Here is a 26634-nt window from a genome sequence, read left to right as displayed (position 1 = left end):
TCTGTGCGAAGAAAACTCTGCAAAATCTTCAAGGCATGATGTCAATTATTGTTCTCCTTTAAAGAAATAACGTAGAGACGAAGTTTTTCAGACACCGCAAACGAGATATGTGATTGCGGACTTACGCCTTACATGGAGGTTGATCTACGATCAGTGATGGATATACGTTTCTCCTATTTGCGACCGTGTTGCTCACGAAGCCCTTGAAGTTGAAACATTATTTACAAACAAGACAAACGGACTCCAACACTACATGGAAATAGAACACGGGAAAGGACGCGGGTTAATTACGGCGCAGAAATACAACTATTCATACGTGATGGATGTCCATGTTGCGTCTGCAAAATTGAAGGCGCGATAGCGCCAGGCGTTACCTCTCGACGCTACGCTCTAATATTGTCAAAGCTGTCGCTAGACTCGGGAGCAACGTTAAAAAACGAGGCCCGAATACGTCTCTCCTATCATAGGTTGTGTTGAGTATAGTACCTATATACGGGAGAGTATTGCCATCTCTGTGCCACTCTCTGATTGGTTCATCAGTTTTAGATTATCATGGAGCTCCAAAGTTGGCCCAATGTGGCCCAATGTAAACATACACGACCTAGAGGAACACGTATTATCGGCTGAGAAATGAATGATAATCACACTCAAAGGTTAATTTTCGGCAAAAATATCCATCAAAGTTCGATCTGAATTTAATCCAGAACTTGATCATAAAAAAATGTTTATCACGTCCAAAATCATGTCTAAAACTTTTTAGAACTTGTCACCATCTTGTTTGTTTACATCGGGCCAAACTATAAGCGGAGAGGCTGGGGTTTGTTTACATTGGGTCACCTTCGGAGCTCCATAATAGCCGACAAATCAGAAAGCGGCACACTTTTTCTGCAGTAAAAGGATTGGTATGGCAATACTCTCCCGTATACAGTAGAGTCCCTTTATACTGAGAGTCAAGACAATTTGAATCCATTTCTGATTGGTTCCCGTATTTTAGGCCTCCACGGTGTCACAAACGGGAGTAAAGATTACACTTTCACCAATTGCAAAGATTATAATCTGGAATGGACCAGGGAATTACGGGTTCGGCAAGGAACAAACGGAATGAGAGGAGGAACGGAGAAAGGCATTTGAGAATGGGCCGATCAAAGATTACGAAAAACGTTCAATTTCTGTAATCTTTATTCCCGTTTGTGACATCCATGAGCCGAATTGTCTTGACTCTCAGTATAAAGGGACTCTAGTATACAGGTACTCTATTGTTGAGTTTTACTCGCTTTTTTCTCCTTTTTTCCAATTTGATGTCTGATTCTTTTTTACGATGTGTTCGTAACCTTAATCAGTAAATCTACAGCTCGAATGCGCTGGTCCCACACAACTCACGAGCCATGTGTTTTTATTAAGCCTCGGATCAACTTGACCCGGCTTAGCATCGAAAAATAAAGATGTAACCGAGGTACGAATTAAAAGTTGTATCCTGACGGCGTTATTGCAAACTTCCTATCATACTCTGTTTTCTACGTGGAAAACTAATAAATGTCATTTTTTTAAAAATTTCACAGATTTTTCTTCTTTACATTAGAAAAGTCTGTGAAAATTTCAAGCCATGATGTTAGTTTGGTCTCCTTTTGAAAAAAAAAAAAAAAAGTATGAGTGGAGATTTCGAAAAACCGCAACCGAGACACGCATCTCTGCAGTTTCAATATCAATACGGTAGAAAAGGATGTGAACTAAATATTTTAAAAATGTTGAAAACCCTCAACACACTGAAAAAATAATATGCTGTTTTAGCACCCAATATGTCAAAAATGTGTCTGGTGATCCCAAGACACTGCCGTTACTGCTCTCGCAGTTAATTTTACATCCTGTGAATGCAAGTTCAACTGCGTGGGAAATCAAGGCTGCATCTCAGGATCACCACACCACTCACCAAACGCATATTTGACATCCTAGGTGGTAAAACAGCATACCATTTTTTCAGTGCATCTCTCACAAATATCCGTAGACTGCATGCAATTTTGGTCCCGGATGTCCGTAGAATTTATGAATATGTAGACTTCACGCTGGATATCCGTGACCTTTAAAATGCTCTTCGCGTAAAATGAGTGAGAAAAACCAGCAAATGAAGAGACAGAAGAAAAAGAAACACCAAGAGCTGCAGGAGAAGAAACAGCAGCAGAAGAAACAGCAGACAAAGAATACATTATGTAGAAAAAGTAGAAGGAAAAAGCAGAGGAGGAGGAGGAGGAAGAGGGGAACAGTAGCATCAAAAAAAGCTACAAAAAAGGATCGAAGAAAAAACAGGATCAAAAACGACGTCTTTGCGTCTTACGCCTTATATTCAAGACGCAACCGTGTGTCACCGCCCGCAAAATTAAATTTAGCGGTAATAATTTAGCGGGAAATGATCGCTTCGCTAATTGGCTAACGCACAAAAAAATTCGATTCGATGATTGGCTAATGCAACAGAGACTCGATCAGCTGATGACGTTGTGTCGTGTTGACAAAATCCAACCTAACCTCAATTCCGTTCTACCTCTCTCCTCTCTCCATCGCAATAACACTTGTTCGTTAATCAAAGCAATTTTTCAATTTAATAAATTCTATCGCCCATAAAAAATTGAGTTTATCGGATAAACCCTCACTCGTGGCCTCTCGGTGATGTTCTTTCTGTCCTCACAAGTTTCAGTGGTATCAACGTGCGAACGCGTATGCATGTAGCTCGGTGTTATGCAAATAGCGAGAGCAAATCAAACTAAGTATTACTAAAATATTATGTGCTACACTTGATATGAAACTATATTTTATAGCATAAAAATTCATACCAGTCCAGTTACAAGGCGTTCTCTCATAGTCTTAGCAATACGTCAGTTCAAATGGGGAAAGCTGTTCTCGCAGAGGAAGTTCTGTTGAACTATTTGACAGCTTTAGCAAAAGGCTCCGTCGGCTTCATTCCTGGTCTGATAGTTGGACAGGTAAGTGAAATCTCTAGAAATACTGTTGATCATTGTATATTTTTAGCATTGATATTATTTGGGAACATTTTTATGAATATGATGGTATCAAAAGCTCGACTTATGATTTTTTTTGTTCGCAAGTCAACATCTGTTCGTATTGCCAGTGATTGATTTCAAAATTACACTTTTGTCAGGAACTGAACAGCTTTTTCACTATTAAGTACTCAATGCTGGCCCCTTGAAGCATGATCTAACAGTCTGCCTTTTTTGAGAACTGCTTGACTTAATTGAATGGAAGGTTTGACCATGTGACAGTCACTCAATTATCCAACCGATAATTGAATAAGTAACTTTAAAGACAAACATAATTTTTCATTGATGCCATTTGGCTGGAAGTAAGAAACAAAATCTTTGAGAAATCATCAGATGTCAATGACAATAACTGCAACTTAGAAGAGCATATGCGTTAATGTCTCTGAAACAATCCTTTTTTCATGACCAGCCTGATCTTCTTTTCCTCTGTTTGTTCCTAAAATGCTTTTATAAACTATAATTTTAAGACTACAGAAGTTGAAAGTTAGCAACAGAATGCATCATATGATTACTACACGTAGGGGAAGATCTCAGGATGACAGCACCTATTGATTTTTTCACTTACCTACTCTATTATCAAATATTTTCTAGTTTTGTCTTGAAACCAGAAAGAAAATATGGCCTCTCAACATCAATTTTTTTCAACTTTTCATCTGACAACATTGAATGGAAGGATAGACTTCATGAAATCCAACGCAAAATCCAACCCATATACTGGCACTATAGCTCCTAAAAATTCAGTATTTAACACCTCTCATAGATCACTGAGCATTTACTTGACAATTAAGGGCAAGTATAATTTTTTGGGTTCTATTCAAAAGGTAAACTCATAAATATTTTGTTAAGTTTGTGATCATTCATTTTGTGTCATTGTCTACTCTGAAATGTATTTAACCCTAAACGCTATATTTTTCCAGACAATAAATGAAAATGACTATGTATTGCATCTTATACGGACGCCTCTTCATGAGACTCAAACTAAAGATTCAGCACCAGTGAAAGTAGGATCTCTATCTAAAATGAGTGATTTGCAAGAATCATGGGTTGCTGAGCATGCAAAATGTGTAAGTTACATATTACTTATTTTATTCCTGTCTTCGTATTCTTGCTACTACTCAAAGGTATAATTAAAAATTTAAATTTTTGTGTGTCTTGGATGCTGAGTTTTGTACTTCCCATGATATCCTAAATTTATCCAAGTTAATCCAAGTATGTTATTTTGTCACTCTCTGCAAAAACTTCCAATTGGTCACTACTCAGACCTTCTCATGTAAAAAGCCTCCTGTTATTTCTGCCCTTAACAAAAGTTTTTTGATGTGGCTTCCTCACGATGTCATTACAAGCAACATATCGATGACTAAATTTTGTATCTCAGATTGCCACATTGTAAGTGTCTGTTGCTCATGTATTATTTTTGGTGAAGGAAAAAATATAACTCACAGTTTCTATTATGACCAGGGATTATTAGTTATTGGGTAGAATAGTACAGTATAGCCTATGAGTGTACACCCTCTATACTTAAAAAAATAAAATATTATTTGAATTTGTAAAACTTCCAAGAGTTTTTGTCTAGGCACACATTGCTATTCCATCATGTCCCCTTCTTGCCTGTCTCTTGAGATTAACATCATTGTGAACATCATTTGCACTTAAAGAGGGATATCCAGCTTTTGAGCAGATATCCTGTATTAATGATCAAATTTTTAGACCATTGATTCTTGCATCATCTGTTTGTTCACCCTTTCATCTCACTGATTCTTTTAACCAAATCCTTATTCTTATTTTTTTCAGGTTACACGCATGCTCCCTGGCGGAATATCAGTCTTGGGAATTTTTGTCATCGGACCAGACGATATCCTTATTGACACCGCAGGACAGAATAAATTTCGATCTACAGTCGTGCAGATTCATAAAAAGTTAACAGCAGATAAATTCTTGTTTGGCAATGGAACCAGCTCGGAAAAAATAGTTCTTCAGTTTGCTAGGAATTCTCTCAGGTATTTTTATTTTTCTAATGTCTTTATCTGATATGCACTAAAAGGTGCAAGGAGGTCAAACTCTTATCTTTCTAGATTTTGCCATGATAGTTGTTTAACTTTTAAAATGTACATAACTGAAGACCTAACATCTTGATTTCTGGCAGAAACCTTTGCCCATTCATTATACCTCTATTCTTGACCGCTCATACATGAACGGTCATAGGCATTTCGATTTGGCTACTGCACTGGTTTAGTGTTCTGAAGGTCTTAGGTTTGATTCCCACCTTTACTAATCTGACGGACTTGAATTTCTACCAGAATTTTAATTTTTTTATATCTCTTTCTCCTCTTTCCATGAAAATTGCAAATTCATTGAACAAGCACCTCCTTTACTAAGGGAATGAAATAAAAACATGTAATATTTGTATAAAAACTCAAGCGCGTAAGATTGGTAGATGTAAGAATCAAACCCTTGACTTTCAAAACATTAATCCAGTTTGGTAGCTGCTAGACTAGTTCATGCATTAGTAGCTGAGTATCAAGGCATAATTAGTGAGCAGTGCATCACATAGTGGCCTCTCTATCTGATGTACGGAATTTTTAAAGGACTGATGGGGGCCTCTCAGAGGTCCATAGTTAAAAATGCTGAATCATGTCAATAACAGGTGTCCGTCTTACATAAGCTTCCGTTCAAGACTGAAATCATTGATTTTGGAGGCAGACCCATAATACTGTCCCCTTATAAATGACTGCAGTTTAACTCTGAACTATTACAAGGGTGCATAATGTACTTTTAAGATAAAATCCGGAAGAAAATAGAAATTTACAAGGAGTATATCTTCAGAAGAAACTAAAAAGTACCAGTGACTTCACAGTTGTAAGAAAAGATGGGAGTATCTCTGTTAATTATACAATTTATCCCACAATTTTTAAAAATATTATTTTGAAATGTAAACCTTTAAGAAAAATTGTTCTTTTAATCCAAGAAAAGATGCCAGTGTTAATTTATAAGGGAGATGTCCTGCATTTCATGTAGGCAAGGATCAGATAAATGTTACACAACAGGATTATTCCTAAATTAAAACTCTCCTCCACATCTATTTGAACCCAAACCTACTGATTTCATGAAAAGATTTTAATTAATTTTAAAATAATTTTATGCATGATATGTATTTATCCCAATTTATTTCCTTGTGTCCATAGGTATTCCTGCAAAAGTTTTAATGTGGAAAATGCCAGCTCAAATCTGAAACCAGTAGAATGGAGATTCACTTCACAACCAACCCGGTGGCACCAACTCAAGTGCCATTTTAATCTAGATAGCGTCGGTTCAATTCAGTTCAGTCCTGATAATTTGAAACAATCCCTTCAAAGCCAATTCGATGTGAGTAACTTTTAACTCTAGTTTTTTTGTTGAGTAGTCAAGTCTTCTCTCACACCGCTCACTGGAACACAATCTTGAAATCTATTTATCGAAACCTACAGATGTTCCAGGAAGATATATGTCAAATGAAAAGATACAAGAAGTTGATGATATGCAGTAAAAAATATATCTTCTAGACATGAAAATGGGACTGGCCACTCTTGCTGATAAGTGCAAATGTCACTTTTGTCAAGTTTTACTTGAATGTAAAAGCATCATCCTAAACAAACTTTTTTCTCTGTAAGGAAAACATATACTTATGATAGGTTTAATCCTTTAATTTTTCAGAGAAACTTTGTAACAGTCACCACTAAAACGTTACAGAGCGGGCTTTTAGTGGTTTTTCTGACCTCTCAGTCACCATCTTCAAGATCATTTAGTTCACCCAATTTATTTTATGTCACTGACATTTATCTTAATTGAAATATTCAGCACTAGCATTTCACAAATATCATACGTGTAAATGTCAGATGAAAAATTTTTTGTTTTCCAAGTAATTCTAAACATCTTTTTCATTCCTACAGAAAGTTGTGCAAGCAGTTGCAGACAATCTAGAAATATCAATTTTTACCATCAACAGTCATATGAGAGCTGAGTCGACACCTTTAAGCAATCTAGAAGGAAATGACAGCGATGTCTTCTCAACCAAATTAGCAGATAGTAAAACTGGCTCCGGCAAAAGGAAAATTGCAAACATTCTCTCCACTCACATCGTAGATTTTTACCAGGTAAAGTCATATTTCTTGCTTTTGGGCCCAGAAAATCAATGGTGTCTTGAAATGTATTTTTAATTAAAAACAATCTGCATGAGGGGAAAGAGAGCAGAAAAATGCAAAGACTCGAAGCTGCTTTCTTCAATATTATGAGAGGATGAACAACTGATTGCACTGCAAGATATTTTAGTTTATCCTTCAATTTCTTTGAGGTATGTACCTAATTTCAAACAATAAAAACACACTAAAATACAAAAAACAAATGGGTATACAAGGCTAGAGGAGACATGAAACAGCCAGGACGTTTCGGGCCAGTTACATGCCCATTCTCAACTGGAACAGAAGCTTAAAAATGTAAAAATTAAAACGAGAAAATGAGCATGCAACTGACCAAGGTAGGAATCAGTGTAAACTGAAAAACAGAGCAAAGATGGATAGAGGGGCACTATCATCTCCTTGATAATAGGCCAATCTCTGAACCCACCAAGGAGAATTTATAGAGGCTCTTCTCTACCACAGAAAAACTGATGATAGGATGCGCTCAATCCATCTATGTCAGCTCTGAAGTTGCATAGTTCACCTCTATTCTTGACGATGTTTATCTAGGTAGCGCTGGCAGTTGCACACACTACGAGTGATTATTGATTTTTCACAACCCAGTCGAACAGTGCAGACGAATTACTTACTGGGTGACTATGTCCCTCCCGCACCCTGTTACCTCGTAGGGTCAGGGTATTAGAGTGGCATAGTCATCCACGGTCACGATGACGGACATTTGAGTGTCCTCAAATATTTGTCATCTGCAGGGATTGAACCCGGGACCTCAGTGTTGGCAGCGAACTGCCTTGACCACTATACCGCTGAAGCTGACTTTCAATGTACCATCTTAAAGCACTTAGCCAAGAAATTTGGATCTATGAAACTATAATTGTACATTCCTGGCTCAGTTTTCAGAAAAGTGTCAAATTCATAATATTTTGCGTTTAATTATGTTTTAGGATTGCAATAAAGTTTGTAATATAAGGCCATACAGCAGATGTAAAAGTCTAGAATTGAAGTGCTCCGGAGTTTTAGAAAGTCATATTTATGTCCACGAAAAAGGGACAGTGGGTGATGGAATTAAGGTAAGTGTTCATCTCACTAAAATAAGTTTGAGCCTTTTAATTTTTTTTTTTTGTTTAGCACTATTAAATCTATCTCCTTTTCTAGACCTTTTCCTTTCAAAACATAGGTGACAGCAGCAGGTTACAGAGCTAACAGAATTCCTTATTTACAGACAGCAACAGGTGCTGGTGTCTGACTCGTGGAGATCAATCAAAAATATTATTCTATAGTATAAAATCATAAAGGTGCCATGTCACCCTGAGGGTGTAACGCTAATCATGTCACAAACCAACCGGTTCGTGATGGATCTTGGTATCGCACCGACTGAAGTGCGAAACCACGTATCTCCATTGCGGTGTTTCAAAATTTCCTTTCTTGATTCATCTCTTCCATGAGAAACAATCCAAATTTACGACTTTAAATTTTGAACCTAATCTTCTGCTATCAAATACGAAAAATCATGGAGAATTTAAGTTCTATGTTGACCAGCTTTTCGAAAGAAAAATAAAATTTCTAAGGAAGTCTGCAACGTCGCAAATGGAGAAACGTCGTCTCTCATTTTGCCCCAAAATATGTACATATAAAATTGAAAGCATTATGACTGGCCTCTCTCAACCTATTTTCGTCTGTAACGATAAACAATGGGACGCGTTCGCTACGGCGCCGTGATACAACTATACAACCTCGACGGATGTCCGTATTGCGTTCCAGAAATAGAAGGCGTTTTGACTCCCTGCTCATACTACCTGTAGTTGATTCGATCGACAAACGCGTTGGTCGGCGGTGACGGGGACTTGATGCAAGTATATAAGCTTGTTGGATGTCCGTATCGCACCGACTGAAGTGCAAAACCGCGTATCTCCATTGCGGTGTTTCAAAATTTCCGTTCTTAATTCATCTCTTCCATGAGACACAATCCAAATTTACGACATTAAATTTTGAACCAAATCTCCTGCTATCGAATACGAAAAATCATGGAGAATGACTTACTCCCCGCTCCCCTCCCACCACGCACTCTCACATGCTTCCCGCTGTCTGCAAACCGGGTTATCCTTAACTCTTAATGATCTTTTAACAATCCCATGATAACTGCACATTAGAGGCGCGAAGCGCCTCTGGGGATCGGGACTTCGGACCGGCCAGGGGGCGCAGTTCCCTAGTTAAATTTAAACTTGTAAGTTACAAATTATGACCTCCTAACGGATCGGGTCACAAGAACATTTTTTTCGTGCTCTAGTCTAGCTCCAGTTACATCTTTCTTGCGTTCAATGTACCAATTTGTGATAATTGCAATATTTGACCTAATTGATCCGTCCTGATTTGAGCTGAAACAATAAAATATAACCTCATGTCCAAATTAGAACGAAGAAATATGAGCAGAATCGCCTAATTCAAAAAGAAATTCATATCTGGAATAAAATTTTCAAAACGGAATATTGTGTGCTTATTAATGCTAATGTTTTTTTTTTGCTGCTAGATTTTGAAAGAAGATATATTACGGTCCCTTTTTTCAAGATTGGAGATGCACTATGAAACACTCATTGAAGAAGAAGCAGCAGCCACTCCGACTGATGGTGAGTGTCCTCATGAAGTGATATGGTGAATCACATCAAAAGTGTGCTGTACATATTCATCTATTTTATAATTTACTCATTTAAAACATGTCTCTTATCAGAAAACAATACAGTGCTTTCTTGCATTCAGTGTAGGCATAAGCCTTGGTAATGTATACCTAAGACTCAAGCCATAAAGCTTAAAAAAATAGTGCTTACCATCATTTGACACCTTAGTCTTAGCTTCAGAATACATTAAAATATGATTATTAAGTTTGAATTTTTTGAGTTTTCAATTATGATTTTTCAAAAGTCATTATCCGAAGTTTTGCCAAAGTAAACTCATCCAATTCCTCTGTCTACTAAATGCAACTCAACAGTCCCATCGATCCCTTAAGATTTTTGAGTGTTTGATAGAAAAGTTGGGCATTCCTATTTTAATTGTAATTCAAACGGAGTTCAACAACGCCAACTGTATGGCATGGGGTAACTCCACCTCCAAAAGGTCCCAAACAGACTACTTTGACAACGCATCCTGTATGGCTGTAATTTCATCATGCAATGTAAAAATTTGTCTTTAATATTTCTCTTGAACATCGGTAATTAGTGTCACATTTTTGACCCTGACAAATTACTGATAGACATTTGAAAAAACATTACCCGACCCATCCTATCTAAATCCTGGGTTAACTCATCGCTCATTCTCAATTATCCATTAACCATTATTTGCTTCTAATCATTCTATTAATTTTTTTCTATCTCTAGGAACTGTTCTCCATGAGCCCCCAAGACGAGTCATGATTTCTCTTGCCAACTCAGACATTAATTTCTATGACTACCTTTTTCCGGGAGAGGGAGTCTCAGAAATACATCAATCACTTCAAGAATTTCTTGACCTGAAAGTTGATGCCACGCTCATAAACAAGAATTTTGAAGGCAAAGCAGGTATGTGTAACAGTGTAAAAGTCGTAGGCAAAAAGTATTTCTTTTCAGTGAATATTTTTGCATGTTGTAAGTTTATGAATGAGAAGGAGGATTTTATCAGCACCCTGACCGAATGGATGTAAAAAGACCAGCAAAAATTTGCATGACCGGCCAGCTCCCAGGGGAAAGATTACCTAAACAATAGCTCCAGAGGTGGGCACATAGTTGGCTTCCTTCTCCTAAGAATTATTGAATGTTTTATTGCTGTTTTTATTTTAACAAATCTTTCATACCCAGTAGTGATTTATATGTACTCGGTCCTTGAGAGCTGAACAAACAGGGTCGAGCCGGACTCGTCAGTAGGAAAAGAGCTAAATTCATAAGAAATGTACTCAATTTTTTTTTTTTGCATGTCCATACTGAAATATGCATTTTTAGTAAGTGCATTCAGTTGGCTGTTTCTCCTGTTTGCATGAGACTCATTGCGATTCAAATTTGGGTAGTCAAAAGTGAAATCTGAAATATAGACATTATTGCTTTTGAAGGAATGCCCTTATTCTCCTCGTCCCATAAGCCTCGTTTGAAATGATATTTAGTTCCTAAAAATAAATGGTTATTCTCTCTTTTTTTCAGGCAATTCTTTGGACAGTGATGAAAGACTCGCAGAGTTCGCATTACAAGGTGCAAAAACTGTACAGGGTTTCAGTTTTCCAACTTTACGAATTGCAAGCTTAATCGTTGCTCTCGCCATTTTACTAATTTCAATCATTGTGCAGTTATATTCCAGGCAGTGACCACTGTAGTATGTGAAGAAGTTGACCTCTAATAAGAATTTTACGTGGAAAAAACATTTTTGTTTCTCATAAGATGTTGAGGTGCTTTCTTGATCAAAATAGCATGCTCAATATAAGTATTTACCAATTTTGAAACAAGATCTTTGGGGAAGTAGATTTTTTCCCTTACTTCGCAATTCTTGCAAAAGATAAGTATGGATTGGTTTAGTGGCTATATTATTCATGCAATATTCAATGAATCAATTATCAATAATTGCGTTAAATTGCATAATTAATTTTTGTGATGGTTCAAACCTAAACAGACAAACGTAAACTCTTGTCTTGATCATGGACCAAGAGAATAAATATCTATCCTTTTGGTCCATGTCCAGACTCTGTGTGACTTAATTGTATTATTGCATCACTATTTTGTCATCAACCAGTCATCACTCAATTAACAATTCATTAAATGCAAGAAATTTTGATTGTAGTTAACATCGGGATGTATTTTACTACCAAGGCAGAAGCACGGCAAATTTATGTGTCTGCCTACATATAAACCATTGAAACTGTATCCATAAAACTATGACATAGCCACTAAATCAGTCTATTGAAAATTGCTTTTTGAGTAGGGCCAGATTTAAGGAGTCATTTGTAAAGGCTGGCTCCTGATATCAGCAGAATGTTAAGGAAGGGGGGGGGGGGGGTTAGAATAGTTGCTATGGATTCGTTACAAACTTCAGTCAAAGCAAAAGCAAGAGTTGCCTTTCAAGCAAAATGGCTCTAAAATCACAACAAGTGCATTGACAAAGCCTGAAATTTATTCCATACTTCACAATTTGCCTAAGAAATTTGCGCATTTGTAAGGTTCTAGCTTTAAAAGATATTCAACTGTAATTTTGATGTAATTTGACGTAGACGAGTCTACCCAGCTCCATGGTTCCACACAAAAACTTACATTGGCCACCATCAAATAATGCAGAAACTTAAACGTACAACCATAAAAGAACCTCCTCTTATAAAATGAAACTTGGAAATCAGAAATGGCGATTAGGTGTCGCAAAGCGCCAAAGAGCGCTATAACAGCGACTCGTATGTATGTATGAAATCAGAAATGAAAGGATGTAAGATACAAAAATGTCCATTATGTTGTCTGTTTTTAATGGAGAAACTGCATCACTATATAACAGCCATTTTAAGTTTTGCGAGGAATTGTAAGTCTCATTTGTATCAAATTACGTCTATGCTTAAATACTTGAGCACACTTTTAAAAGGGGGAACTAAAAAACGAGCAAATATCTCACTCAGATTGTAAGGTAAGGAGTCTCTTTTAGACTCTATGTCAATGCACCCATCAAGTTTCTAAGTAATTTTTCCTGCAGAAAAATCTGTTGATTTTGCTTTAGCTGAACTTGCAAAGGACCCTTTCCCGGTGACAAAGTAGGCGGAAGGCAACTTGCGCTACTCTCTAGTAGTGATGAAAGAATAAATGGCACTGTAAGCAATCAGTCATACATACAAAGTGAAAAGCTAACTAAAAATGAATTGCTGCTGATTTGGGGTTGACTGATTATTTTTTCGACCATAGATGTTAGTTTTTTCCCTGGGTGCAAAAATAGCTCATCTGTCCCCCTATCTTTGAAAACTACATCAGTAGCTCAGAGGAAAAAGGTCATAACTAATAAACTTTTTCCATCTTAAAATATCATGAGAAAAATTCTTGGTGGCTCAATTGCTTCTGATGTTATTTTTAAGTTTTGGAGTTTTTCGTCTCGCATCAGATATTGCCACGAAATTTTTCACACATCTCAAGCATATTAATAATTCAAATAACTTTATTTTTCCAAGAATGTCAGTTCTGCCCTTTCCGCCTCAAGTTATTGCTTTGTGGACATAGATCTTAAAACTTTTTTATGAATGGGAAAAGTTTCAAACATAGCTCATTAGGTTGTATTAGGTTGTACGAGAGCCATATTACTACTTTTTTGTTTCATTCATGAAACCAAAATTATTGAGTTAATCTCTACATTCTTTTCGTTTTACTCAATAGCAGTGTAGAACAGGGGAAGAAATCGTATTTAATCAAGAGTAAGATTTACATTATTGCTTCTGAATAGTTTCTCGTAATAATCAATATTTTGCATTCAAATTCTTTAGCAAAATCTAACTTTCTAAGTTTTCTGCCTATTTTAACCCTAAGGTCTGAGATGGGTTTCTAAACTAGAAATAAGGTTTCAGAAGTGAGCATGCTGCATTAATTGTCAACAATTTTATGTACAATCTTGCATTTTTCCATCAAGTCCAGGAGCACTATCAGCGGTTGATAATTTCTCTACTAATAGGAAATCAATGCAATGCAAAATAGGCAGAAATTGGTGGTTTTGAAGATGAGTTGATGTTTCTGCCCAGTTTTTCATCTATCCAGGGCAAACTTTGTAAAACTCACATCATTTAACTTGACAGTGGTTTACTTTCTGTTTGCACGCGACTGCGCTGCTGTTGTCTAATTGGGATTGAGGATTGACTGAGTATGACGACACCGTACTGCTGTAGTGCACAGATATCGAAAACCAATATCCTTCTCTGAGAGGGTATCGCTAAAACTGTCTTCTGCGCATGAAAGTTGAAAGTAGAAACTAATACAAACCTATCCGCCGCAAGTTCAAATCCCGATCTAGAACTCAGGTTTAATCATGTCATCAGGATTTATTGCTCATAGATTTATTGAAGTTTTATTTCAATCTTTTAAGAGTAGAAAGAAACTAAGTTGCCATGTGTACTGTTTTTAGAGCTCCTATCAGACTTTTTAGTTTTTTTGTTTTGTTAATTTTTTTTAAATTAAGTGAACCTACTCTAAGTATTATGTCATTTTAAATGTCACTGAAGCTTGATCTTTGCTTCAAATTTAAACAGGCTTTTTTTCGTCGTCAAAAATTTTATGGAAACACACATTCCATGAGTTACTGAAATACTACCCAAAGCCAAATATGGGCACGGTATTATCAGATGAACAAAACTCAGTATTCTAACATTACATGGAAGTAAACATTCCATGAGTTTGTAAAAATACCACTCAAAGCCAAATGAATCTCTCAGTTCGGAAACGACCCATCTCGGAAAAATTTAATTTTTCAGGAGACGATAAAAACTGTGTTACGATCAGAAAAGGAGTGTTTTTTCGCCAAAAAAAAATGAACATCATCAATAACCTGAGGTAGGTTGTTTTTGAGTTAGAAGATTCATACATGAGCGCGGGATCATCAGATATACTAAACGCAATATTACATTTTATCAATCCTTCTCTTAGAGAGAGTAGCAGCAATTCCAGCTTGTTATTGTTTTTAAGTTCAAAAACAGCTCTAAAAAGGATTTGACTCGTCTTATTTTTATGAAATTTTCTTTGTGACATTGCTAAACAACTTTTGTTACATGAGCATGTTAAAATTTTGGCTGACAATTCTATTTCTGTCATGAAATTGTATAAGTAAACATTGAGCAACAAAGCTGATACTGCAAGTATCGATAGGTCTCTACCTCCTGCCTGCCCAAAATTTAAACAAAGATGAGATTAGTATTTAAGAGAAATAATATTTTTGCTTACATATTGTTATATTTTATGTTCAAATAATGATTTTGTATTTTAATTCATTAAAATTTCAAAAAAAAAAATTTGATTTCTCGATACTTTCGTTTGATTATTCTAAGTAAAGTGGCTAAGTGAATCATACCTATGAGGGTTCCATTGATGAGAAAAACAAAGTCTACATGGATCAAATCGCATCGCTACAGCGATTTTGCCAAGCAATTTGATTGAGAGTTTTTTTTTCCGCCCTGTGGATTTCAAAGTGTAAAAAAAGTGTAACAGCTGAGCCAAAGGGTCAAGATTGAGGTTGCCATATTTTCATACAGAGACTGTTACGTCAACGTTGTGTGCGATTTAACCCAAGTGGACTACGGTTGTTCTATGAACAAGAAGTTTGAAGTTATACATTGAAATAAGTTGTTATCTTGGTTAAGAGTTACACTCAATAATTTTTGTTCCACAATCTTATTCTGAATAAAATCATACAAGCACAACTTAAGCAAAACTCTTTCAACTCAAATATTTTTTACCAGCACATTGTTTTCCCACAACCTAAACAAGCACCTTGTAGGCCGATTATTGAAAGTTTAAAGCAGCACAATGATACATCGAAATGTGATACATCACATGGTTAAAATAAGGCTGTGTAGTCCTGGTGTGCCAACATGGTTTCAATAAACGCTGGAGAGAATAAAGATTTCTTTTAATGGAGGAAAATATTGACAGGAAGATAAAATAGTGCAAAGAAGATAGAAGAATCAAATAGATAAAAAATCATCGTTTATTATTTAAATACAACAACAGACAAATGAAACCGTTTCGAGACATTGCATATCGACGGTGAAACTACCAAACCTTGTATCTCGGTTTGCGACGTCGCAGACTTCCTGTCATACTTTATTTTTTAAATGAAAAACTACTTTACATCCAGTCTTGAAAATTTCTGTGATTTTTCCTCTTTGTGCAGAGAAAATTCCGTGAAAATTTCAAGGAATGATATTGATTCGGTCTACTTCAAAAAAATAAAATGTGAGCGTAGATTTTTAAACACCGCAAACGAGATACGTGGTTTGGTAGTTTCACCGTCGATATCCTTCTTACAATTTACAGTATGTACTCAAATTTTCCTGTCCAAAGAAAAACATTACGCGATACTTTAGCAAGAGGAGACTCACAGATGAACGTATTTATGCTAAAAGGGACTACATGCATAGAATTTGCGTGTAACATGGTTCCTTTTAGCACAAATACGTCCAGATAGTAATTAGATAGTGTCTTAAGTAATGCTTACTGAAGAGGAACGATGAATTCGCTCTAGAACCAAAATTTAACTTCCATCTTTGTTTTAAAATATCATGACTCAAAACTACATAGCAGGCTTACTGGAACTATTAGCCAGACTAAAAAATATAAGATTAATCATAGGTAAAGATTCCTTGACGAACAAACCTGAACTATTTTGGAGTCTGAAAATTTTTATTATCAGATACTCAAAATTTAAGAACTTATTCAAATGTTTGCATTCAACATGGTGGTTTAATTATCCTTTGTGTAAAGATTTTGAGGCTTTGTTGGTAAAATGGATATCATTTTAAAGAGTAAATTTTTATTCTCTTTTAAATTTGTTTTTGATTTACCTTTTCGCTTTTTTCATGAGCTTCTAAATAATTCAATATCTTAGACTTTCAACAGTGACATTTTTAAAATGTTTGTTTTGAATGAATTACAGTTTGATATCAAGTTCATTCAATATAAAAAAAGATAAATCCTTAAATATTTCGAAAAAGTAATAGGTGCTGTGGGCAATGATATTTAATAAAATGGGAACACAGTGATTATAATATTAATTAAAAAGAATCCCTATTTCAAAAAGTCCTACCAATAGGGTAAAGAACTTTCGAAATTTACTGAATGACATCAACTAGTTTCAAGTCAAGGAAAGTGTCTATCACATAAAAAGAGAAGAGATGAAAAAAAGTGGGATTGAGATTCAAGGCTGGAGTCTCGACAAGTGAACAGTTGTACTATTCACACTCAAATTCCTTTGATGCAGACGGAGATCAGCAGATGCTGCTCCGCACAAAATTGGCGGCTCACCAATGCAATTCTCAGCCTAACTATTTCACATAGGAACATTAATACTGACTTTTGAGACAAAGGAGATTATCAAGACATACGCAGTAAATGTATGTGCTGTTTGATGAAATTTTTCATGACTTAAGAGAAACATGAGTAAGATATTCTAATGTGAAAACATAACAGGGAGTGTGCGAAGAAAGTTGTGCGTTGGTATGGAAATACTGTTACATACATTGATTACCATAGGAGCAATCGTATATCACTTTATAATAATTTAAGATCCTAACTTATGAGGACTAAAAGCCCTCCTGGGGCTACCTCTACTTCAATTATTTTCTAAAACTCATCAATTTGTAGAAATCGCACTACAATTTTCAAAATTGAAATTTTTCTTGATAGTTTATTCTTAGCTCTATTTTTATCACTGACTATTCAGGAGCGTAACTAATATACACTCTACAAGTGGATAAAAGAATTGATTTGCTGATATCTACTTTAAGATAAATTTAAAAAATATTTTGACGGCGTTCGGTATACTCAATGATGCGAATTGGACAAAAACTACATAGCGAAAAAGCTAAAAAAATAAAAATATTTCCATTGCAACAGTTTACAATATAATAAAGATGAATGTGCTAAGAATAGGATACATAATTTCTTTTTAAATCTAACTGTGCTTCCAGTTATGAAAAAAACGGGCAGATGAATGTTTCGTGGCATGGAACCTGCAGGTGTGCACAAAATTCTCTATAGTCCGCAGTTAAACATAACACAATTGTTGGGCACTGAGGTAATTTTAAAAAGAAAAATTACCTTTCTTGACCTCTCTTTTTCCAGAACTTACAAAAAAGAGCAACCTGACAACCAATTGACCGAGTCAAAATCATTCTATAATTTTTCACAACCATTCCCATATCACTTGTTTCATGGTCCTCCTTAGATCGATCTTCATAATATAGACAACACTCTAAGGGTAGGGGGGTTGAGGAAAGCATTACGCTATTTTGTTTGTACATGCTAACAGACAGGGACCTTCGTCACAATAGCTTTATGAGAGGAGGTTCAAAAAACCCGAAATTTAGCGGTACATATCTTATTAACAGCTCATAATTAAGGAGGACCAAAAATAGCCATTGTTTCTCATGAAAACTTTGTTGTGAAAGTTACTTGCTTATTGAATGCTTCCTTAAAAATTAAACAATAAAAATCTGGCATCTCAAAATTCGTAACAATAAAATAAATTCATGCTATAATTGAATTAATATGCTCTAAAATGAAAAAATAACCAAGAACATCTTAACTCAGCAGTGAGGATTGATTTGGAAGATCTAGTTTTTAAAAATAAACTTTTACTACTGTTTTGGAGGTAAGAGAAGAATTGAGAGCTGCTAATTGCTAAAATCATGAAAAGCCTTGGAGAGAAATAAAAATTCAACAAAAGGAAGACACACTTGAAAATTGGTACAGTTTCATTTAACATCGAAAGTTTATAGCGCAGCACTTGCGGTTTAGTACATCATAAACCATCACTCGCCTGCACAATGCATTATGCTTACAAACTTAGTAAATTTTAGTTTCTTTGGTAAGCACCGAGCCAAAAGGGTAAGGTTAAAGGTTTAACCGTTAAACAGCTGTACCAGTGATCTTTCACTTCAAAGATACTTTTTATCAATCAGAAAAAGTAAAATCTTAAATAAAGATGGGTAATTAAATCTATAGTTTCAATTTGACTAGAATGGTACTTATACATTCCCTTAATAACATTTTTTATATTAAAAAGAAAAATAATTATATAAAAAAAATAATACATGTATAATAATGGAGGAAAATTGTCCAGAGGTAAGATATTTTTTCGAGTCTGGATTTTTTTCCCCTACTTCTACATACAAGGTAGTAACTAGATTATTTAAGTAAATCGGCAACATTTTCTGAGGTCAACAACTTCAGGAACTGCCATTACATTTTTTTGATGATCAAAGGAGAGGAGGTAAGAAGAGTAAAGCTCGTAGGAATCTCCTACTAAGTTTCTGTGATGAAGAAAAAGAGATCCAAGAGGCACAAAGAATAAGCAATGACTTGTTCTCTTCAGTTTGAGAAATAATACTTGTTTGATCACTAATTAAAATCTGCACGAAGAAACAGATCACATGACTAGCTCAAATATCACAGCAAACACTTCACCGCATCATGTTATGAATAGACTTCAATGCATTCAAAAACTTCAACATAAAGAATTCAAAACATAAATCAATAAAAAAACCAAAGCATAAGATTATCCTTCTAGAGATGCAATTAGCCGTTATTTTTTCTACGAGGAGAAAATTAAAACCCCTCTTAGTTCAGTGGTTTCATCATATATATAAGTAGGTGGCTATATATTAAAGTGTCAGAGAGTGCAGATTCTATAAATCTACCTCAAGTCTCATGAAATTTTGGAGAGACTTCCGCAAAGTTACCCATCTTGTTATCATGTTTGTCAGTGCATGTGCGTTGGCAGGATTGGGTAGAACAGTGAGGCTGGAGATGAAAGCGCATTATAGGAGGTAGCCTGCCTGCAGACTTTTCTCACACACTCTCTGACAAAAGTTGTTCTATATGCAACATCATTTAGGCTTAAGTAATTGATTAAATTAATTTCCACTGACTGTCAGAAGAGTCACAACAATAGATACCTTCCTCCATCTTTTGCTACATCACATTTCTTAAAATGCACTGAATAGGGACACAGCTCATTTTAAAAAACGTAAAAGCAAGCAGTTGAAAGTCTTTAAGTCTTCATGAGACCATATTTATAATGCCAAAAAAAACTGATGATGACAAGGAATGGGAGAATTAAAGCATACATTAGTAGCATAGTACATGGTACAAATATTATAAACATTGATACAAATGACTCATTAAGGAACATCATTCCTACTTCCGGATATCTTTGTCACAAAACATCAAAACTTTATGACAGAAAAACGAAAAACAAAAAAATATCTGAGACGGAGTAGCTATCTTCAATGAACGCAATCCATATTGCACCAAAGAACTTTTCAAACAAAGTTTTTAAAGAGTTGAGTGGGAAATGCGAGACCAAAAACGAAAACAAGAAAGCTTTAACAGAAGGGAGTATGCACAGACTTTAAACAAAAATTATCACAACCTCCGTGCATTTGGTGATTCACATACATCTTGATTTTTACGGAGCAAAAATACTGAAAATCTGACAGATTGAACACTCTTCCCAGGCAATTACCGTGAAACATAAAAAATATTGCTTGTCTCATCAGTAGAGGGAAACGACTCAAGATCGTGCGTAGTATTTTTCAGATTTATTCCACTCCAAACAGATGGGTTTTTGAGATGCAGACTCAACAAATGTAAGGCCTTAGTATACAAAACAAGGCAGCAGCTTTCAACGCTTTGATGCAAAATGATGAAAAACAAGGGATTGAGAACAGTTTTAAGGTGGAGACATTTTTTAGTTTTCCCCTAAATTTAAACGCATTTAAAACAAATCTAAATAGGATTTGATAACTAAGAGGGACAGACCTTTGGACATAAGCCTACTGGTTGGTAAGGACTTGGCAAGAAGTATAGAAATTAACAAAAATGGATTTTTCTTGATCTGTAACGATAAGTATTCTTTAAATGCTAATTGATACTGTTGTGACGAAAACCAATGTTACACAATTTTTTGGTCACTTAAGTCTTACGAAAAAACCAACACAGCTGAAAATGCCTTTATCTTTTCGAGAAAGGGATACGGAAAAAAACTAAATCACTCTTCTGAACTGCTGTGGTAAGGAAGAATGCTATGTGAATCTTTAGACAATGTCCAATTTCTATTGATTGAGTGCAAGTTTTCATTTTTGACTTGAATTGACAATGTTCAATCAGCGTTACTTCTTCATCATTCAGAATTTACAATAAGATAGTTTTGATACTTTATTTGTACAGATCATAAAGGGCATCATGAGTTCAGTCTGCATCTTATCTGTTCAGATTCCAAATTCATACTGAAGACTTTAAATATTGGCAACATGTACTATTTCTGTTGCTTGCTGCTAAGCAGAAGCTAGGACTCAGATGAGTTGGAAGTTGTATATTTTTGCACCTCAGGTGCTATCAACAGGTTTACACTTTCGCGGAGAGCAGCTATGTTGCCCTCAGTAAGTTCACCATTGCTACTAGAGGGCAGGCATAACTGTCTACATATAGTTAATAACTCCCACCTTATCTGAAGTCAGTTCTACTGCTGAATACTTAGTCCTATTTTAAAAATATAGCACCACAACGTATAATTTCTGATATCATTCATATATTATGAGTGAAATTTTCGAGCACTACTATTAGAGAACACCACACCTTAATATTAGGTCTAAGCTTTACTCATTCTTAAGGCATCTTGAGCAGGGAATATAGAATTCCATTGATCTGCAAACACACCTTGAAAAGAGTCAATCAACAGCGAAGCAAATTTTCAAAGTTTCGGAAGTGTAAAAAATAAAAAAGTCTTACGATTTAAGGAAGAAAATGCTTCAAACATTAGTAGAAACTGAAGTGGACTTGTAAGTTGACAAAGCAATCAATGCACTCTCCGGTTCGGAGTCCTTCTGATGCTAGGAGCTTAAATACGGTGCTTCATTCGGAGAGTCAGTGTCAACATCCAGCCAGTTGTACAGGGGGAACTCGCAACATAGGATAAACTTTAAAAATGGAGGCACCTCTTCATAGACACCTGGTGGTATTGGTATCAGTGGAGAAGTTGATTGTTTATACTGGTGATACTTAGTGTTCCTGTGGGAAAAAAAGGGATGAACATTTAAATTATGTGCGTTTTAAACAGTGCTAAACAGTTCTAAACAGTAAGTATTTATCCTTTCATGATTCTGAACATGGCTGAAATATTTTCAGCCAACCTCAAATTCAAATTTGCCTTTAAGAGCATCTCACTCTACTTGATGTATGTACTTAGAGCTTTACAACACACAATTTACACTCCATGACCATAAAAAGGATTGTAGTTTGGCTCCAAAGAATTTCCTTTCAGAGGTATCAAGAGGATCCCGTTGATGAACACATTTAACAGCACTGCCCCTATTACTACCGCTTAAAGACCAAATCCAAGTGAAAAACGGGTATGTTGCACCTATTTTTTTTAGAATTCATTTTCTAGTAGTGGGCATCATTCTGAGCTGAAGGGTGGATTAGGATGGATTAGTACAAGGATGAATCAACGAAAGATTTTCAAGATAACACTATGAAATACTCAGTTTTATAGAAACATCAAAGAGGTCAGATTGATGAAGTTTTTAAAGCCTTGACCTAAGTCGTCATAGTGGCCGTAAAAATTCTATTATTATTTTTTAATGCTAATAAAACTCAACATTTCCATAAAAATAGATGCTTCAACTGGCAGTGAAGTGAATTTATTAAAAGCATTTAAGAGAAGCATTCCAAAAAATTCCCATCATTCTCATGAAAAATGCCTTTCCTAGACGGACTAAAATATTACCAACAAGAGAAACACTTGAAAAAGAGTGTAATAGGTAAATTATGCTCACCCTTTGTATTTATAATCGGATGTTCGTTCTAGCATTGGTATACCAGATAAAAACATTATGATAAATGTTGTGAATAATGGACTCAAAACAGCAATGAATTCCACGCCTCTGACAACATTCAAAGATATGACAAAGATACCCCACCACAATAGAATTTCACCGAAATAGTTAGGATGTCGGGACATACTCCACAAACCTAGAAACAAAAATGACTGCATGAGAGACATCATGGGTGCAGAGACTGCTTCACCGCACAAAAAGCTTGTTGAGGTGCAGCCGTTCAAAGAAATGTGAAAGCTGCCAAAAATGTGAAGATAGTAGGTTTTATAATCTTTAATTATTTAAAACAATAGTGACTCACATAAAAGGTACTGCTTTGTATGCGGAAAACTAATTAAGGAGTTGTTTTATGTAAGGAAGGGAGTACTTGAAAAGTTCTTTAAGCAAGGTGACGTGCGGGAATTTTCTTAAGACATGTGATGGCTGTCTTGAAAAATGTGACCACAAAGATCATTCTGCATTAGCTGAAGACGTGAACTTCAACTATCCGAATTACAAACTTATTTCTTGCAAACTTAAATATAAATTGGAAGAGATGTATTGAGTGAAAGCTCACTATCAAAATTTTTCTTACATGCCATGTATCGACGGAGTAAGTCGGCAATCACATAACTTGGTTTGCAACATTGCAGACTTCCTGTCATTCTTTATTTTTTAAACGGAAAACTACTCAACGGCAATTCTTTAAAACTGCCGTGATTTTTCTTCTCTATGTGAAGAAAATTCTGCATGAACTTCAAGGAATGATGTAAACTTGTTCTCCTTAAAAAAATTACATAGAGGAGGAAATTTTCAGACACCCCAAACGAAATATGTGATTGCGGACTTACGCTGTCGATATGCGTTTGTAAGTAAACATAGTTATTTTCTTGAAGTTCATAGCATCAACTGCACACATATATGCACAAGAAGTTTATCCCCAATAGAAATTGAATTCGTTCAAAACAATTGTCCAATTCTTAACAATCGATGCAAACAATTTTTTCCTCCTGTGTGTATAATTTAAACACACTAAAAAACTTTATATTTCATTCACCTACCGTACCTTGTCACGAAAACAACAGCTGAAAGCTGTTTTCGATTGAGCCATATCAACCGTAGTTTCCATTATGCAGAGGCACCATAATTGAATAAGCTGACTAACCAGGATTTGGTCAGAATTTTACAAGCAACCTAGTAAGGTGATAGTATGGTACACACTTGTTATTTGACAATTTCTTTCTCAAAGTTAATGAAGTGAAATTTAAAGTATTCTACCGACAGAGAGCAGAGAAAAAAGGGCAAAACTAATACCCAAAAAAATAAAAATATTTCTTCCATGAACATTTAAAATTCAAATGTATAAAATGGAAAACTTTCCTAAAGTTAGAAAAATTTGGGGCAAAAAGTGCCCATTACTTTCTTTAAAAGCTGTCCTGGACAATGTAAATATTTTCATCATTTTTTTTTTTTTTTTTTTTTTTTTTTTTTTTTTTTTTTTTTTTTTTTTTTAAAAAATTTAAGGTTAACAATTTTAACTTACCATCATCACACCACTTCCCTTTGTTGGCAATTTCTTGTCGAAATGCAAACTTTTGTAAGTCAGCATAAGTTTCAATTATTAATCCGACAAAAAATAGTCCAGTTCCAACAGAGTCAAAAGTTGACATTGTTTTCGGCGTACGAGGAAAAGCATTATGCGGAGCATTGATGATGATTACCGGTAAACTACCGACAAAAACCCACACAGCCTGTAATTGAAAACCTTTGGAATTAGTTCAACAAAAATGAAGAACCAAGTAGCTAAATTTCTCCCATAGATCAGAAAACTATTGAAGAAAATTCTGTTACATCCTGTACAAAATTAAATGACTAAATTATAGAAGTTCAGCAGGTATTATAACTTTAACAATGCATGAAGCAGATCTCTTTGTGAAACTAAAAAGATACTTAAAGTAGGTACCTTCTTCCAATGAGAATAATAAAGATAAGGTAGACCAAACAATATTTTGGTGACAAAAAAGGAGCGACAGCCTGCTCAAAGTTTTTAAGATATTTTATTGAAATGAGACTTTTCCTGCTTCACAATCATCTTAAGTAATTTTATTTTAAAAGATTTGAAAATCAACAGATCTACAAAAATAGAGGAAAAGAATTACTGATAACATACCTGGAAAGTCCAGAAAACAGCGAACCTAATGATATTACTGCGTCTATCCTCAAACCTTGCATCTCGACCAATGACAACGATTCTATAAAACAAATACAGAGATAGACGAGCTCCCCAGATGCAAACAAACAAAGTCACCATTGATTGTCGGCTGTCATATGTCTGCAAAAATGGAAAAATACATGGTTGGTAGAGAAGACTTTGACTTCTTAGATCGTCACAGAAAATAAAAGGTGCGAAAAGGTGGTCCGTAGCCAAAAAAAGGTTGGGAGCCACTGATGTAGTGGCTTGGCAAATAAGTGTTTTATAAGTAATCGACCCCAAGGAATGCAAATCCAGCAGTCCTACGAAGCCCCCCCCCCCCCTATGTCTATATTGATATGGTAAAAGGGAGGTCCTAATTTTATGAGTTTGATGAGTTTAGGAGTTGAATGGTACTCGCTTTAAAGGGTGTAGTAACCATTAAATTCAAATTCCTAGGGCGACTCAATTACTTATGGTAACAGTAGTTTTTCCCAGGCCTTCATGTCAATTTAGCAGCCTCAAAAAATGTCAAGGGGGGCTTGGTCGCCCAACTACAGTAGTTAAATTACTGGACAACGATGAGCCACTTTGAACACAGCTGCACTGCACCTTTAAATGGCCACGGCTAGGCGCCAAAAAGGTACAAGGTGAATCATCCACTGATGGCCAATTCAGTGGCATAGTCTAATACTGATTTTGAATGTTAAGGCAGCACTCTTGAAGACTATAGGTCTCAATAACTTAAATGCCCATCGCTACTACAATCTACAGTTACACAGGTTGTGATCTGAGAAAATCCAAACAAAAACAAGACAATAAGTGGCCAAAAGCAATAATCAAACCAACTAAGAAGATAGAGTGACATATTACTCACCTGGCCCAAATAGTAAGTTGACAGAGCTACGATAATGAAGTTAACACCTCCGGCGATGTCAGTGATTTTGTCAAACTGGAAGGCTGCTGCGATTGTAAAGAAAAAAATCTGCATGACAATAATGATAATGCCACTGACGGCAAAGTGCCACTTATCGAGGATTTCGATGGTCATTGTTGCAGGAATTAGTTTTAAAATGAGAAATAAGAGGAATACTTATAGAATGCAAACAGAAGGAGGAATCTTGAGTGTAATGTCAACTTCGCCTGCATTTTTACAAAGCACTATGAGACTGATGGAATCTTATGGAAATCGAACTTGAACGAATTTGGAAAGTGACCAAATAATTAACTTCACCAGGTTATTTGTTCAAAGAAAACAGCTCATAATCACGGATATGTACTTGAATTGTTGAAAAAAGTAAGAGACATAACCTATGAAAATGAATCAGGTTGCAGAGTCAGATACTTTTCAGGGTAGACGCTTCTCATAAAAAGACACCTGAGATTAAAAAAAAACACATTGTTTACGAACGAGATAATCACTAGGTATTAGTTGCAGAGCACTATGATGTCAGAAGCAAAACAGCGAACCACTATTGTATTGATTAAACTTGTTATCTCCGTTGCAGTTTACGAGCACAGCAGCACAGCTGATAACGCAATACGGATACTACTACCAGTGCCAAGTGACTGATAAGCGGACAAGTCGGGCATTAGTTCAAGGTCACTTCATTAAACGCCACTGATATGACGACATGAAAAGGTTGGTACGAGGATCGTTTGGCGTTGGGCAAC

At 35.6% G+C, this 26634-nt stretch overlaps 2 protein-coding genes across 3 annotated transcripts; one reads left to right on the top strand and one right to left on the bottom strand.

Moving 5' to 3' along the window:
• The first annotated feature begins 2513 nt into the window (after positions 1-2513).
• LOC109041808 (protein odr-4 homolog) lies at positions 2514-15200 on the top strand. Its single transcript, XM_019058243.2, has 9 exons — positions 2514-2972; positions 3965-4111; positions 4839-5044; positions 6230-6410; positions 6974-7177; positions 8161-8286; positions 9744-9840; positions 10585-10764; positions 11377-15200. The coding sequence occupies exons 1-9, from the start codon at positions 2874-2876 to the stop codon at positions 11535-11537; spliced, it is 1401 nt and encodes a 466-aa protein (XP_018913788.2). The 5' UTR covers positions 2514-2873; the 3' UTR covers positions 11538-15200.
• A 662-nt stretch (positions 15201-15862) lies between these two features.
• On the bottom strand, positions 15863-26527 carry LOC109041817 (uncharacterized). Of its 2 annotated transcripts, XR_011900073.1 has the most exons (6): positions 25838-26527; positions 24940-25101; positions 24313-24520; positions 22731-22926; positions 21685-21963; positions 15863-19397 (listed from the first exon to the last, which is right to left on the bottom strand). XR_011900073.1 is itself a non-coding variant. In XM_019058252.2 (5 exons), exons 1-5 carry the CDS (start codon positions 26009-26011, stop codon positions 21786-21788), a joined length of 918 nt encoding a protein of 305 aa, XP_018913797.2. In that variant the 5' UTR covers positions 26012-26526; the 3' UTR covers positions 15863-21785. The 2 variants fall into 2 exon arrangements, 1 of the variants encoding a protein (XP_018913797.2); XM_019058252.2 differs by having other exon boundaries at positions 15863-21963; positions 25838-26526.
• Between the last annotated feature and the right edge of the window lie 107 nt (positions 26528-26634).

This window comes from Bemisia tabaci, chromosome 6 (genome assembly GCF_918797505.1).
Source record: "Bemisia tabaci chromosome 6, PGI_BMITA_v3".
Lineage (NCBI taxonomy): Eukaryota > Metazoa > Arthropoda > Insecta > Hemiptera > Aleyrodidae > Bemisia > Bemisia tabaci.
The sequence above is the reverse complement of the archived record's forward strand: the minus strand, read 5'-3'. Positions and strand labels throughout refer to the sequence as shown.